Raw genomic sequence first — 12,565 nt, 5'->3', positions numbered from 1 at the left:
CATTTATTCAACTCCATTTTTCTGTAAAGCGTCTTTGAGTATTATATACATGTATATAATACATGTATTATATACAATGTCAGTATATACAAATAAAATGTATTATCAATTTTCTATGCCGCTTATCCTCACTATGGTCCACAGGGGGTATGCTGGAGCCTATCCCAGCTGACTACTGCCAAGTGCCTAGAAGGAATAAAGCCAAATCCTTTTTGTAGGACCATACTGAATTACATTTTTTCACTTTACTTATTTGCATCATGTTTAATTGCATCATTCATTCATTTTCTACCCCTTTTTCCTCACGAGGGTCGCGGTGGGTGCTGGAGCCTATCCCGGCTGTCTTCGGGCAAGAGGCGGGGTACACCCTGGACTGGTGGCCAGCCAATCACAGAGCACATATAGACAAACAACCATTCACACTCACATTCATACCTATGGACAATTTGGAGTTTGTATGTTCTCCCCGTGCATGCGTGGGTTTTCTCCGGGTACTCCGGTTTCCTCCCACATTCCAAAAACATGCTAGGTTAATTGGTGACTCCAAATTGTCCATACCCCACCTCTCCCTCGAAGACAGCTGGGATAGGTTCCAGCACCCCCGCCACCCTGATGAGGATAAGCAGTAGAAAATGGATGAATTTTCCATTGTTTACATAAGATCCAAATATCCCCATCAAGGCAAATGTCAAACATTTCTTCACATGTATAAGACCAACTGTAAGATCAGGGTTTACAATCCCGCTTTCAATGTAAAGTAACAAAAACTGATGCTTCATTAAAAAAAAAACGTTTATTTGGTCCAGTGGAACCTGAGATTGAAATATTAAAACAAAGAAATTTGTACACATATACTCATTCCCCCTGACAAAAAAGGATCAATAAAATATATATACTGTATATCACATTCGTAAGCTTGAAGCCGTAGTTTGTTGGATTTAACTACTTGAATGTTTTTTGTATTACCATTTGTTTTTTTTACACCAGAGCTTAGCTTTGCACCTGTACAATGTCATAGCAGAGAAAGGCCAGCTAGTGTTTATTGTCTCTAGCCTGTAACCTATTCTGACCAGCAGTAGGGGGCGCCAGTGAAACAAACAAAAAAACCCCAACACCACCACTGCTTAAACAGGAGAGGACACCAGTGAGAGCCAAAGTGACTATGAAGACAGAAAACAAACATTAGATGGAAGTCATCACCTTCCTGCAAACCAATAAAAAATACATTAAATTGCACGGATGTTCAGTGAAGGTATCTGGAAGAGTGGACATTGTATACATGGATGTCTCTTTGGAAAACTTATTTACACTTTTTAAACTCCCCCTGAAGGTAAAAAAATTGTGAAAAAGACAAAAATAAATCAAGTTTTCAATTTAAATCACTCCGCAGCTTTCAAGTAAGACAAAAATAAACCTAGTTGTCACTAGACTGTACCGCATTCATCTCCAGCAGCGGTTTCACGGGAGGAATCCTAACAGGGAAAAGTGTAAAATAGCCGTCAGGCATCCTGTCCTAAATCCTTTTCTTGCTGCAACAAAATGCAAGGGCCTGGATTCTCACTCATACATAAAGAGAGATCCCCCACCACCGTCCTAACAGCTCCTGTGGGACTCCCTTGACAACTCCAATGTATTTGTGTGTATGATATTACACAAACATCCAGGTGACCTTCCAATACAGCATTCATTCACTCCATTTAGTGACACAAGGGGGAGTAAACAAGCCTCCAGTGTTTAGACCGCACCAATTTGGGGGAAGAGGGACATAAAGGTGCTGGGATAACCTTTTCATTGGTTTATTAATTTTAATATTTAAATATTTTATCAATATATTTTGTTAAGTTTATATTTCTAGCTTTGTGGGAACAGTTTAGGAAGGCCCCTTTTCCGTTGCAAGGTCAATAAGGTGTGGTTTGCTGTGAAAGAACTTGGAACAAAATGTCTTGATAAGGAAAATCTCAAAATATGAGCTAAATGTCCTGAAAATGTGCTCCTAAAGACAGCTGGGATAGGGATAACCCTTGTGAGTATAAGCAGTATAGAAAATGGATGGATGTTTAAATGAAGGGGAATGTCAAAATCTGAATTTGAGTACAATTATGCAAATGAAAAAAAATTAATTGATAAAAATTTGGAGAAAGAAAAGTGCCTAAATTTCCTTCAAATGTCCAAAATGAATGAGATTTAAAGGGAAATCAGCAAAAATAAAAGGAACAGGTCAAAAATAAATACATCTCTCTTTGACGGAAAATTTCCAACATCTCTATGAAATGTCAATATTTGGTCTAAATAAACAGAAATGTCATTTAAATGTCCGAGTTAAGGAAACAACAAAATTTGATAACAGAAATTTAAAAATCAAATTTAAAAAGGAATTACCCACATGAAGGGAAATGTAAACATTTGGTCCAAATATCCCAATGAATGGAAATTCAAATTTTAGCCTAAAGTCAACAGAAAAGGGAAAAGTCATCCAACACGTTTGTGAAAAATATACTTCTCTGTACGTGTACACTAGCCATATTTCGAGATTTATTATGATAATGTCCCAGTTCCTTAGTCCATATCATGTCTAAAAAGAGGTAAAAACAATATAGGTAAAATATGGGTGAGTGCAATGCTGTCAGCTATTTAATAGGCTGTTTGACTTCTGTTTGTTGTTATGATGTCATTACACTGTATGTCCATGAGATGGCGACATATTAAACATTGTAGTAGGTTTTCTCTTGTAGGAACAATTCAATGACACCTTTTGGTCCTGAGATAAAAATAGAGCATGAACATGTAAGTAAAAATGATGGCTTCTTCTAAGACAGGGGTCGGCAACCCGCGGCTCCGGAGCCCCATGTGGGTTTTTTTAGGCTCCTTGTTGTGGCTCCCATGCCAAGCTCTGCACTCTGACTGCTGATTGGATAAACAAGAGAAGGTTTAGCTTAGCTAATATGCTTTCAAGAAGTGGATGTTAAAGGTTGCCGACCCCTGTTCTAAGACCTTCACACATGCACAACAATAAAAAGTATAAGGATGAAACATGTAAGACTGATACTGTACCTGCATTGTCAAAATTATAAAAAAAAACCTACATGGAAAGTGGTTTGGCTCAATTGGTACCATACTGGTGGGTCGGGTGCTCTTTCTGGTATTCAGAGTGGGCGGAGTTTTAAGGAGAAAGTCTTGGAAAATGGCTCAGTAGTTACAGCACTCCACCCTGACTTTTTGGGAATCCACGTATACAGCGCTTGTACGGAAGCTGTCCACACGTTTTGACACTTTAAAAGCGGGGCTTGAGGCTGAGCGTGTCCCCGACCCCCCCATCCCCCCGTTTCATTCCAACTTGGATGAAAGCTTCAGTGTTGATGAATACATTCACATGTGTGTCTTTCTCCCGGTCTTCCAGTGCTTTGACAGTCAGCCATATTGTTGGACGGTGGTCATAGCGGCCTGGGTCGGTGCAGCCCGTCAATGTCTGGGGTGAGCTGGGGGCTGTGTGTGGCTTTGGTGGGCGTCCAGTCGCCCAGAGATGCTTGGGCTGCCTTGCGATGAGCCAGTCGGTGCGTGATGGAGAAGCCGGCGTTTCCTTCCAGCTGGGAGAGCACTACCAGCACTTGCCTGTGGGGGGAAACAGAGAGCAGTGAAATGAGGAGTGGATGGGGAAGGGTAATGGTAATGGTAATGGTAATGATTTTACTTCATTTGAACATGCATCAGATTACATGCATCCCATAATCAGTTCACAGTTCCACATGTCCAAAAGGAGTAGGAAGAAGCAAAGCTTATTAAATCCTACCCCTCCATCTGGTACTTTTACAATCAGTAACTCTTACATTTGTTCACTTCCTGCTTTCCCAATATAGTTTAAGTTTTTTTTTTCTTAAATAGAATAGAAACTAATAGAATGGTAGCGTCGCGTCGGGTAACATTGAACGAAGGTTCATTTACTTCTCGCCTGAAGTAAGTTGGGATAGGCTCCAGCATACCCGCAACCGTAACATGAATGAAGTATTAAATGTACTATATACAATTAAAGCGGATTCATGAGGTGTAAATATTGATATAAAACCAAACCAGAATAGCACTTGGGTATTTTGCATGTGTGTGTGTATACCGGTGTAAAGGTGGGACGCTGTCGATGGTCTTGAGGCTGCCGCGCGTTGACACCACATTGAAACTGTCCGTACAGTCACAGGAGACGTGGAGGTAGTACTTAGGGTGGCGGTTTTCCACCACTACAATGAGTCCCGCCCAGCCGTGTGTCAAATAGTAGCACGTCATGCCCTCACGGCCCTAGAATGGCACACACTTTTTATGAGCCAACACGAGGTCCAGTAATCATCGATAATCATCCATAATGACCACACGTTACCTCGTGTCTTTCGCCTTTGTTTTCTGTCAGCAGGATGATGGCGTCTGCCAGCGTGGTGGCGGTCGCCTCTACCTGCTCCACCATCACCTGTCTGGAGCTGTAAATAGCCAGGATGTAGCCTGGGAAGTCTTGACTGGGTCGCCGCTGGGCTCCACTGGTTGGACTGGAGACTAGGACGGAAATGGAGGTCAGGTTAGGGATAGATATGATCAGAATATCATATTAATTAATATTAAATAAAAAGAGCACAACACATTATATGGAGATTCATATAGATTTTAGACCATATATTGCAGTGGCTGCACGTGGGGCGAGTGGTTAGCACGCAGGCCTCACAGCTAGGTGACCCTAGTTCAATTCCACCCACGGCCATCTCTGTGTGGAGTTTGCATGTTCTCCCCGTGCATGCGTGGGTTTTCTCCGGGTACTTCGGTTTCCTCCCACATTCCAAAAACATGCTAGGTTAATTGGCCACTCCAAATTGTCCATAGGTATGAATGTGAGTGTGAATGGTTGTTTGTCTATATGTGCCCTGTGATTGGCTGGCCAACAGTCCGGGGTGTACCCCGCCTTAGTGTTGCTTCCTAAATGGACAGCTTGATTTCCTAGATGTGTGACTGACTCAGACTTGTACTGTAGTGGTGTTTATTTTTTAGCATTAATAATAATAATAATAATAACAATAATAATAATAATACAATAATAATAATAATAATTCTCCAAGTACTCAAAGACGCTTTACAGTAGAGAAAAAAAGAAAAAAAAATAGAGTTGAGTAAAAACAGAGTAAACGATGCACTAAAATACAATATCCAAACATTCATTTAGAGCTCAAACAAGGTTAAAAGCGGGGCGGGGCACATCAGTCAGATATAAAAAGTCAGACATTAAAACATTATTAATATACATTATTATTATTACTTTAACAGACATTGTTATTTTTATTAAGCAATGAAGAGAATAGATGCATATGCTGTTATCTAAAGGCAATAAAAAAAACCCCTCTCAGAACGACAAACAACCACAGGAGGTAACAATGCACACTTACTAGGTGTGGGTGGACCTCCCGACCCACTGACGTTCATCTGCCAGTGGTTAAAGGCGCAGCACACCACGGCGTACTCCCCCGGCTCCAGCATCACATCGCAGCCAACAAACTTCTTCACTGCTCTCTTACTGTGCGCCAACAGGCGGCCCAGGGTCAGCTTATTGCTGCTCCCAAAAGAGGCCCGGAACACCATGATGCACAGATCCAGCAGGTGACTGTCGGCGGTGTCAGAGCGCCTAGGAGGTAATAGAGGAGGTGGGTCTGAAGGTGAAAGGGCACGGTACTTGAGGATGCTGCTTCATGTGGTGCGTACCTGCTTCCCTCCTGGAAGAGAGCAAACTCCAACGCCGTCCTCTCCAGCACGGTGAGGGCTGTGACAGTGACGGGACCGCTGGCCTTGCTCGGGAAGGATCCCTGCAGCCGCACCTCCTGCCAGTCTGAGTGGATCTTACAGATATCCACAGAGTCAAAGTACCTGTGGGAGGTGGAGACATTCTTCTTTAAGTCCACATCGGGGCGTCAGGAGTGATTGTGTTGCCTTTCATCACTCCTTTTTCCCTCTATTTTCCAATCCAGGCAGTCATCGGCTGCTCGGTTTAAATGCAAAGCCGAGAGATTACGTGTCTGTGGGAAATCGGCCAAAAAGACAGATGGGGTCCTCAGGGCCAAACACATTTTTCAGGTGGAGTTGTTCAAACAGGACAGCTGCCTCGGCCCTTGTGGACTTATTGCAAATGTTATTTTTGTAGACAGGAGGTACATGAATAACAAACACACAGTATACTGTATACATAAACTCAGACTTTAAATCACTACAACAACAATATTGCTAGAATGAACACTATTGTCTTTGGATGGCAATTTTCCACCTATTTTCCATGTTGCTGTTCCCTACAAACGGCATGGACACAGAACGGAAGGATGAATAAATTGGTAATATTTAGAGCACTACTGTACTTTTCTGTGTAAACGGCAAAGTCAAACTCCAGCCTTCAGCAGGTATTATTGCAGCTGTAATAAAACTGGGAAGTTACCTGTGAAGCCCCTTTTATACTGCCAGTAAAAAAGAAAACTGGCATTTCCCTGCCATTTTTCTGTATAAATGGCACTGCCACACAATGACAAGAGGAACATGTGTAGCCCCTTTCACACCTCCTGTAAAAGCCAGCATTTTACAATCTTTTTGCGTGCTACTCTTCTGTATAAAAAGCATGGTGCAAAAATGGGGGATATCAAGTATAATTTTCAGAGAAATAGGAAAACAGTAATCGAGGCGGAAGCCACCTGTGGAGGCCCTTTCACGCAGTCTGTAAAAGCAGGGATTTCCCATGTGAATGTGTTGCATAGTATAAAGTCCACCCAGCAATATTTCTACTCTTTCAGGGGAGTTCAGAGCTGTAACAGAGGCAGGAAGACACCACTGTAGCCCCTTTCATATTGCCTGTTAATGCCGGCATTTTTTAATGTCACCGCTTTTCTGTACAAAAGGCATTAACATAAAATGAGAGGTTAATTGGCGACTCCAAATTGTCCATAGGTATGAATGTGAGTGTGAATGGTTGTTTGTCTATATGTGCCCTGTGATTGGCTGGCCACCAGTCCAGGGTGTACCCCGCCTGGGGTAGGCTCCAGCATGCCCGTGACCCTAAGTGAGGATAATTGGTATAGAATAGAAGGCTGGCGACCAGTCCAGGGTGTACCCCGCCTCTCGCCCCAAGACAGCTGGGATAGGCTCCAGCACACCCGCAACTCTAGTGAGGATAAGCGGTAGAAAATGGATGCATGGATGTCTTGTAGATCTACAGGCAGCTAAAGGCATTCATGCATTTTCTACCACTTATCCTCACGAGGGTCGCGGGGGTGCTGGAGCCTATCCCAGCTGTCTTTGGGCGAGAGGTGGGGTACACCCTGGCCTGGTAGCCAGCCAATCACAGAGCACATATAGACAAAAAACCATTCACACTCACATTCATACCTATGGACAATTTGGAGTCGCCAATTAACCTAGCATGTTTTTGGAATGTGGGAGGAAACCGGAGTACCCGGCGAAAACCCACGCATGCACGGGGAGAACATGCAAACTCCACACAGAGATGGCCGAGGGTGGAATTGAACTCGGGTCTCCTAGCTGTGAGGCCTGCGCGCGAATCACTTATCCGCCGTGCAGCCCGACCATACAATTATTCATTCATTAATTTTCTACCGCTTATCCTCACGAGGGTTGCGGGGGTGCTGGAGCCTATCCCAGCTGTCTTTGGGCGAGAGGCGGGGTACACCCTGGACTGGTGGCCAGCCAATCACAGGGCACATATAGACAAACAACCATTCACACTCACATTCATACCTATGGACAATTTGGAGTGGCCAATTAACCTAGCATGTTTTTGGAATGTGGGAGGAAACCGGAGTACCCGGACAAAACCCACGCATGCACAAGGAGAACACGGCCGAGGGTGGAATTGAACTCAGGTCTCCTAGCAGTGAGGACTACGTGCTTACCACTCGTATGCCGTAAAGGCAGAGGTGGAAAAATATACGCCTTGGAAAAATATTGGATATCAGTGCAGAAGTGAAAGCTATATCTGCTAATGATATGATTTATTACTTTAATGGAATTCATTGGTTCAAAATTGGAGTTGCTTGAAAAACATCAGCATCTAAAATATTCCATTATGGGAACTGGCTTCCATTTTTTTTCAAATGAAACAGCTCTTCAATAGACTACATGAAGTGTCAATTAAAATGTGTAAAAGATGATTCTAATTCCACCAGAACAGGAGAGTAATAGTAAAAACGCCCCAATCACACAAGCATAGAATGAGTCCATTCCATGCTTGTCAACACAACATGCCATAAAAACAACAACAGTCCCACTGAGTTTCCTGCCAAAACCAGATGGTGAGTAAAATCCACCGAGGCAATGAGATTACTAAACACTTAGTCACATGACGCATGCCCATCATGGTGGAACTTAGATGACATTTTCAGAGTCCTTTTTATCACTGTTGTCCACAAACAAAGCGTTGACATTTGAAACGTCTCATGTTGAGTAGATCCTCACATGAACCCCGTCCCAGCTGGAAATTCATGCATTTTACATTTGCGACAGCTGCTTGTCTGGAACGAAGACAAAGTGTATGTTTGCCAGCTACCGTTGCTCACATTTGATAAGCATCAAAGCATCAGCACTGCTGAGTGCTGTGATTGACTGCGGCGCAGAGAGAAAACACCACAGCACGAGGGCATCATGACTCTTGTGCTGAGAGGAAATATATCAGCTTTTGGGAAGAGGCTGTAATGACTCTTGGGGGCCTCTAGGGGGCATGGAGGCTAGTTAAAAGTGACTGAAGGCTAGTTAGGCTGCATTGAGGAGTGGTGAGCACACAGGCCACACAGCTAGGACACCTGGGTTTGATTTCCCGCTCGGGCATCTCTGTGTGGAGTTTGCATGTTATTTGCTCCGGATGCTCCGGCTTCCTCCCACATTCCAAAAACATGCATGTTAGCTTAATTGGTGACTCGTGGGTATGAATGTGAGTGTGAATGGTTGTTTGTCTATATGTGCCCTGTGATTGGCTGGCGACCGGTCCAGGGTGTACCCCTCCTCTCGTCCGAAGACAGCTGGGATAGGCTCCAGCAAATGAATGAATGAAAAGTCTCATTCAAGAAAAGAAATAAATATCAGTCTATAGCCAGGCTGCACGGTGTTCAAGTGGTTAGCACACAGGCCACACAGCTAGGAGACCTAAGTTCAATTCCACCCTCGGCCATCTCTGTGTGGAGTTTGCATGTTCTCCCCGTGCATGCGTGGGTTTTCTCCGGGTACTCCGGTTTCCTCCCACATTCCAAAAACATGCTAGGTTAATTGGCGACTCCAAATTGTCCATAGGTATGAATGTGAGTGTGAATGGTTGTTTGTCTATATGTGCCCTGTGATTGGCTGGCCACCAGTCCAGGGTGTACCCCGCCTCTCGTCTGAAGACAACTGGGATTGGCTCCAGCGACCCTCGTGAGGATAAGCGGTAGAAAATGAATGAATGAATATCAGTGGGTTGCATGGCGGCCGAGCGGTTAGCGTGCAGACCTCACAGCAAGGAGACCCGAGTTCAATTCCACCCTCGGCCATCTCTGTGTGGAGTTTGCATGTTCTCCCCGTGCATGCGTGGGTTTTCTCCGGGTACTCCGGTTTCCTCCCACATTCCAAAAACATGCTAGGTTAATTGGCGACTCCAAATATGAATGTGAGTGTGAATGGTTGTTTGTCTATATGTGCCCTGTGATTGGCTGGCGACCAGTCCGGGGTGTACCCCGCCTGGGGTAGGCTCCAGCATGCCCGTGACCCTGAGTGAGGATAAGTGGTATAGAATAGAAAATGAATGGATGAAGGCTATTTCATTTTTCCTACTTGATGAAGTCGGTGTACTCCATCCAGAAGACCCCTTCACTGCTCCCGTGAGCCATTAGCTCATGACGCAGGTGCTGTGGCCAGTCCGTCCATTCGTCCGACCAGCTGCCATTCCACGAGAATCGACCCCACGGGTTACGGAGGCGCAGCAACCTGGAAGAAGGATGGTGAGAAGGGAGGGAAAACCACCTCAGAAACATTAACGTTTGATTAGAAAGCACATTTCCAAACTTGAGAGTAGTCAATGTAAAGCTTGTATAGATTTACTACACAATGGCCTTGGGATGATTGATGATGTTCATCAATCTATTTTCAGTCTTTTTTAAATTTTTGTAATTTTTTTATTTAAGTAAAATATTTATTTTCTTGTTACTTTTGATATGTTTCCCATGTATTTGAGTTCACTATAAATTAATATTCAATATTCAATTCAATATAAATTATTATTAATTTATGTTATATTATTATTTAAATCTTTTTCATTATTATTATTATTAATAATTTTCCATACAAATAAAAAAACAAGGTACACGTAAGTGGGCAATCCTGCCACCAAGTGTCCCTGCAGTGACCAGGGATGGTCCAAGCCACCCTTGGCCACTAGCCACCCCAATTTTGGGGGCCAATTTTGGCAAAACTCTGTAGTGCAGAATCTATCTGTAGTGAATCTATTTTCAGTCTTACTGCCAATAATATCATCAGCACCACACCAGAGGGCTCTGACTTTCTCAAACATCTGCAGTCGGGTGAAAAGCCGCTCCGAAAAACAGCTTCTCATGTCCTCCTTGCCATTTTGGATCAAGCTCTTCCACACCACCACTTGCTTTATGGCAGAAAATTAAAGTGTGCGGCTTAGAAAAGGACATCTGAGACTTTTCCTCACTTCCTCTCACAGGTAGAAGAAGCACCCCCACCCTCCCCATTGTGTGTTTTCACTGTGCGCGCCCCCCCAGCCCTCGTCTCACCCGATCAAAGGGATTACACCACAGTCAGGGTGCACCTGCTTTCTATTTATATCAAACCCTCTCCATATGAAGAGCACCTTCACAAAAGGATGTTTGATCCTTTATCCACCAAGAAATAAAATAAAACATACAAATGTCCATATTAGCATACATAATTCACATCAAATAATGGTAATGGTTTTATTTCATTTGAACATGCATCAGATTACAATTGAGTGCATCCCATAATCAGTTCACAGTTCCACGTGTCCAAAAGGAGTAGGAAGAAGCAAAGCTTATTAAATACTACCCCTCCATCTGGTACTTTTACAATCAGTAACTGTTACATTTGTTCACTTCCTGCTTTCCTAATATATTCATTCATTCATTCATTTTCTACCGCTTATCCTCATGAGGGTCGTGGGGGTGCTGGAGCCTATCCCAGCTTTGGGCGAGAGGCGGGGTACACCCTGGACTGTTTTTGGGGAAGTTTATAATGTTATTTGTTTCTGTTTTTAGTGTCGTTTATCAATTTTCTATGCCGCTTATCCTCACTATGGTCCACAGGGGGTATGCTGGAGTCTATCCCAGCAAACTACTGCAAAGTGCCTAGGAGGAATAAAGCCAAAACCTTTTTGTAGGACCATAAATTTTTTCCCTTTGCTTATTTGCCTCATGTTGAATTGCATCATTCATTCATTCATTTTCTACCGCTTATCCTCACAAGGGTGTGTATATATTTATTTATTTTTATTAATTTTTTTTTTACATTTTTGTCACGTACCAAAGTACTAGGTGATATGACCATCCAATGACATAATGGGTACCATAGTAAGTGTCAATATAGTGATATATATATATATAGCACATCATGACTGGTTCAAGACTCTTCATCCTTGTATTTAGCAAGCATCAACTGCTTGTATCGTTTGTATTTGTAAATAAGTATTGTTGTAAATAATCTTTGAATTTAGGTCAAAATGAGATTATGGAAAAACTTTCTAAGTGAGCAAAAGCTACTATTGTATGATTCATGCTTGCATTAATTAGAGCTGCAGCTGAAGGGAACGCAAGGACACAAAAAGGAGACTTAGAAGCCTTGGGTGAATTTAAATATGCATTCTATACGGTAAGTGTAGAGGCACTTCAACGAGAAGATACCTTTTTGTTCGTGAACGCACTTCAAGAGCAGCCACCACACAAGATAGCAAGGCTTTCTGTCATTAGATGTTTGTTTATACACAAGACGGGCGCACTCGCTCTTCTGTAGAGATCCAGAATGAGATCTGTTAGAAGTATGCCTTTGCAAAGACAACAATGCTCGTTTTACCGCATGAGAGAAAGGCATTCGCGGTGCGTGTCATAAGGTCTCGCAAGATTAAAACGTGACAAGATTTCTCATTCACGATAATAACCAGCGAATGACAAAAATCCGCGAGTTATTGAGATCAGTCACATTTTTGAATGGGAGTAAAAGTGACATCCATACCTGTATCCTTGAACGTCTCGTACATCCAAGATGGAGTAGGCATGGCGAGGCCGCAAACCCAGCGACTCGTAGACAGCATCGTCCACCTTCATGTTGCCTCCCCCACACGAGGCCCCCATCAGAAACCTACACAACAGCAGCAACAACAGTCGGCTTCCAATGTACTTATGATGCGTGTTATGCTTGGCGATGTATTGCAAAACACTCCTCCACTTTGCTGATGAAGCGTATGCCATCACTATGCTGTCATAACGTGCCTGGCTTTGATTTATTAAAACATACTGCAGCTTGTCTGACAGATGGGCTGCCGGTTTGG

The 12,565-nt window shown here is 43.3% G+C and overlaps 1 protein-coding gene across 4 annotated transcripts in view; it reads right to left on the bottom strand.

Moving 5' to 3' along the window:
* Positions 1 to 797: 797 nt before the first annotated feature.
* The window catches only part of capn15 (calpain 15), a 39,460-nt gene continuing 27,692 nt past the window's right edge, over positions 798 to 12,565 (bottom strand). For all 4 annotated transcript variants that reach the window (XM_058061792.1, XM_058061793.1, XM_058061794.1 and 1 more), the window contains exons 6-12: positions 12,250 to 12,375; positions 9,817 to 9,969; positions 5,725 to 5,886; positions 5,412 to 5,647; positions 4,364 to 4,533; positions 4,106 to 4,284; positions 798 to 3,609 (exon numbers count right to left, since the gene is read on the bottom strand). In XM_058061792.1, the coding sequence (XP_057917775.1) occupies positions 3,432 to 3,609; positions 4,106 to 4,284; positions 4,364 to 4,533; positions 5,412 to 5,647; positions 5,725 to 5,886; positions 9,817 to 9,969; positions 12,250 to 12,375 (1,204 nt within the window). In that variant the 3' untranslated portion in view covers positions 798 to 3,431. The remainder of the gene's footprint in view (positions 3,610 to 4,105; positions 4,285 to 4,363; positions 4,534 to 5,411; positions 5,648 to 5,724; positions 5,887 to 9,816; positions 9,970 to 12,249; positions 12,376 to 12,565) is intronic.

The sequence above is a fragment of the Doryrhamphus excisus genome, chromosome 22 (assembly GCF_030265055.1).
Source record: "Doryrhamphus excisus isolate RoL2022-K1 chromosome 22, RoL_Dexc_1.0, whole genome shotgun sequence".
NCBI classification, from domain to species: Eukaryota; Metazoa; Chordata; class Actinopteri; order Syngnathiformes; family Syngnathidae; genus Doryrhamphus; species Doryrhamphus excisus.
Note: the sequence above shows the minus strand (reverse complement) of the source record. Positions and strands in the feature narration are given on the sequence as shown.